The following is a 2410-nucleotide window of genomic DNA, read 5'->3' on the forward strand; positions in this document are numbered from 1 at the left end:
AGTGCTATACTGCACCCTGACTGGCTCATCTCTTCTCTGTGACCCTTCTGTAAGGGGACGTCCAATTGCCTACAGATGGGCTTTGAGTCTCCACTCTGTACTCCGCCTCATTCACAATGATAAGGTTTCTTGTTCTAGATCTTTGATACCTAATACCAAAAGGGTGTTTTCAGGTGGCTCTCAACTAGTAGTGCAACATCCCCCATCCTCATCTCGCACCACACACACACACACACACACACACCCCACCCTCCACCCCCATCCATAACTACCCCAGAGGCCCTCGCCCAGCTGTTTGAAGAGCCTTTGGCGAGGAAACCTACCTCCTGGCCTCACTGAATGTACTTCAATCAATGTTCTTTGAGAGAGAAGTTGTCGTCGTTGTCGTTGATAGGTGCCATCCAGTCAGGTGCCACTCATAGCCACCCTCTGGACCACAGAAGGAAACACAGCCCGGTCTGTCACCGTCCTCCCAGTTGTGAATGTTTGAGCCCATTGCTGCAGGCAGTGCGTCGGTCCATGCTGCAAAAATGAGCAAATAGCAAATGACATGGGGACCGACCGGGAGAGAACTCTTGGACTGAACTGCATAGTTAGCTGTCAATGAAGGGCAGCCTCAATGCAATGTGGTAACGGTAGAGAAGGGTTTCCGACCACTGAAGAGAGCGTGACCGAGACAAAAGGAGAACTGAGCGAGAAAGCTTGAAACAGGAGGGGCGGTAAAAGGTTGTAGGAAAATTCCATTCTCTTGTAAGGCCTTTCTTTGAAGCCCCCTTGTCGTGTCTTTAGAGAACAGATTGCTTTAGCGTCCTAGAGAGACATGGGTAGTGGGGAGGAGAGGGCAGGATTGAAGCTGCCCTGGCTGAGAACATTCCTGGAATTGATGAGACACCCAAACCCCAAACCAAACTCCCTGCTGCCGAGTTGATGCCAATTCATAGCAGCCCCGTAGGCCAGGGTAGAACTGCCCTTGTGGGTTTCTGAGACCCCAACTCTTTACAGGAGTAGAAAGCCCTGTCTTTCTCCCTCAGAGCAGCTGGGGGATTCAAACTGCTGAGACCTTGATTGCAGTCCGACACGGAACCACTACACCACCTTTAGAGCTCCTTTAAAGACACCCATTGTGGGGGGAGGACTATAAAGGAAGCGAAAAGACAACCCACACAATGGGAGAAAATATTTGAAAGTATCTGATTAGGGTTTAAAGAACTCTTGCAAGTCATCAATAAATAAAGACAACTCAATTTTAAAATGGGCAACAGATCTGAATTGACATTTCTCCGTAAAAGATACACAAATGGAAAACAATCACACAAAAAGATGCTCGACATCAGGAAGCCTTGGAGACATGCAAATCAGAATGACCCATAGAGCTACAATAAAAAAGACAGACAATAACAAGTCCTGGAGAAAATGGGTTGGAACCTGCCTGCGTATATTGCTAGCAGGAATGTAAAATGCTGCAGCTGCTCTGGAAAGTGGCCTGGCAGGTCCTCAAAAAGCTCAATAGATAGTAACTATATGCCCAGCAAGTCCACTCCTAAGTATATACCAAAAAAAATTTTTTTAATGTATGAGTACACACAAATTTTTTTTAATCCCCCCTCACCCCCCACGGATACATCTCATGAAAGTGTACTGCCCTAAGGGAGACTGCGTCATGTCTTGGGGAGTGTGAAGCTCCGCTAGAAATGATGCCTTTTTAGGAGCCAGCTCACCCTGATAACCATCTACCTGAGCATCCCAGGCAGGATGTTGGGAAGGCTGTATGCCCAAGGTGGTGACGTTGGGCTCTGCTGAAAAATCTGTGTTTCTAGCCTGGGCGCGGGATAGCAACTAGCTGGAAGCCTGACTCTTATCTCCAGTGCCACACCCATGGCAGACATGAGTAATCTATGACAGAGCTCATCCCACCAAACCAGACCTCATTGCCCTGGACAGTTGTCACCTGTAGGTCGGGCAGGATAGGCCCCTGGCACGGTCCCCTGGGCTTTGGTTTCCTATTAGGGTCCCAGGGCCTGGTGGTCACTGACCTCTCTCTGCTATGTGCCTCCAGAGTGGACCCGGGCTGCATGAGCCCCGATGTGAAGAATTCCATCCACATTGGCGACCGGATCCTGGAGATCAATGGCACCCCCATCCGGAATGTCCCCCTGGACGAGGTACGGGCTCCCGAACATGGGGATCGGGATGAAGCGGCCCCTTCCAGCCTGCGGCCCTGCCTGCCCCAGTCTTCCGACTCACCTGCCTACACCTGCGCCTCCCTAGATTGACCTGCTGATCCAGGAAACCAGCCGCTTGCTCCAGCTCACTCTAGAGCATGACCCCCACGACACACTGGGCCACGGGCCAGGACCCGAGCCCAGCCCACTGGACTCCCCAGCACCCACTCCCAGCGGGGAGGCTGGCA

The 2410-nt window shown here is 51.2% G+C and overlaps 1 protein-coding gene across 1 annotated transcript in view; it reads left to right on the forward strand.

Annotated features, from left to right (window-relative positions):
* The window catches only part of LIMK1 (LIM domain kinase 1), a 41646-nt gene that overhangs the window by 32126 nt on the left and 7110 nt on the right, over positions 1–2410 (forward strand). The window contains exons 21-22 of the mRNA XM_045284738.1: positions 2057–2162; positions 2269–2410. The exon at positions 2269–2410 is cut by the window's right edge and continues 3 nt beyond it. Of these exons, the coding sequence (XP_045140673.1) occupies positions 2057–2162; positions 2269–2410 (248 nt within the window). The remainder of the gene's footprint in view (positions 1–2056; positions 2163–2268) is intronic.

The sequence above is a fragment of the Echinops telfairi genome, unplaced genomic scaffold (assembly GCF_000313985.2).
Source record: "Echinops telfairi isolate 266 unplaced genomic scaffold, ASM31398v2 ScPeMD7_5;HRSCAF=22, whole genome shotgun sequence".
In the NCBI taxonomy this organism is placed as follows: Eukaryota; Metazoa; Chordata; class Mammalia; order Afrosoricida; family Tenrecidae; genus Echinops; species Echinops telfairi.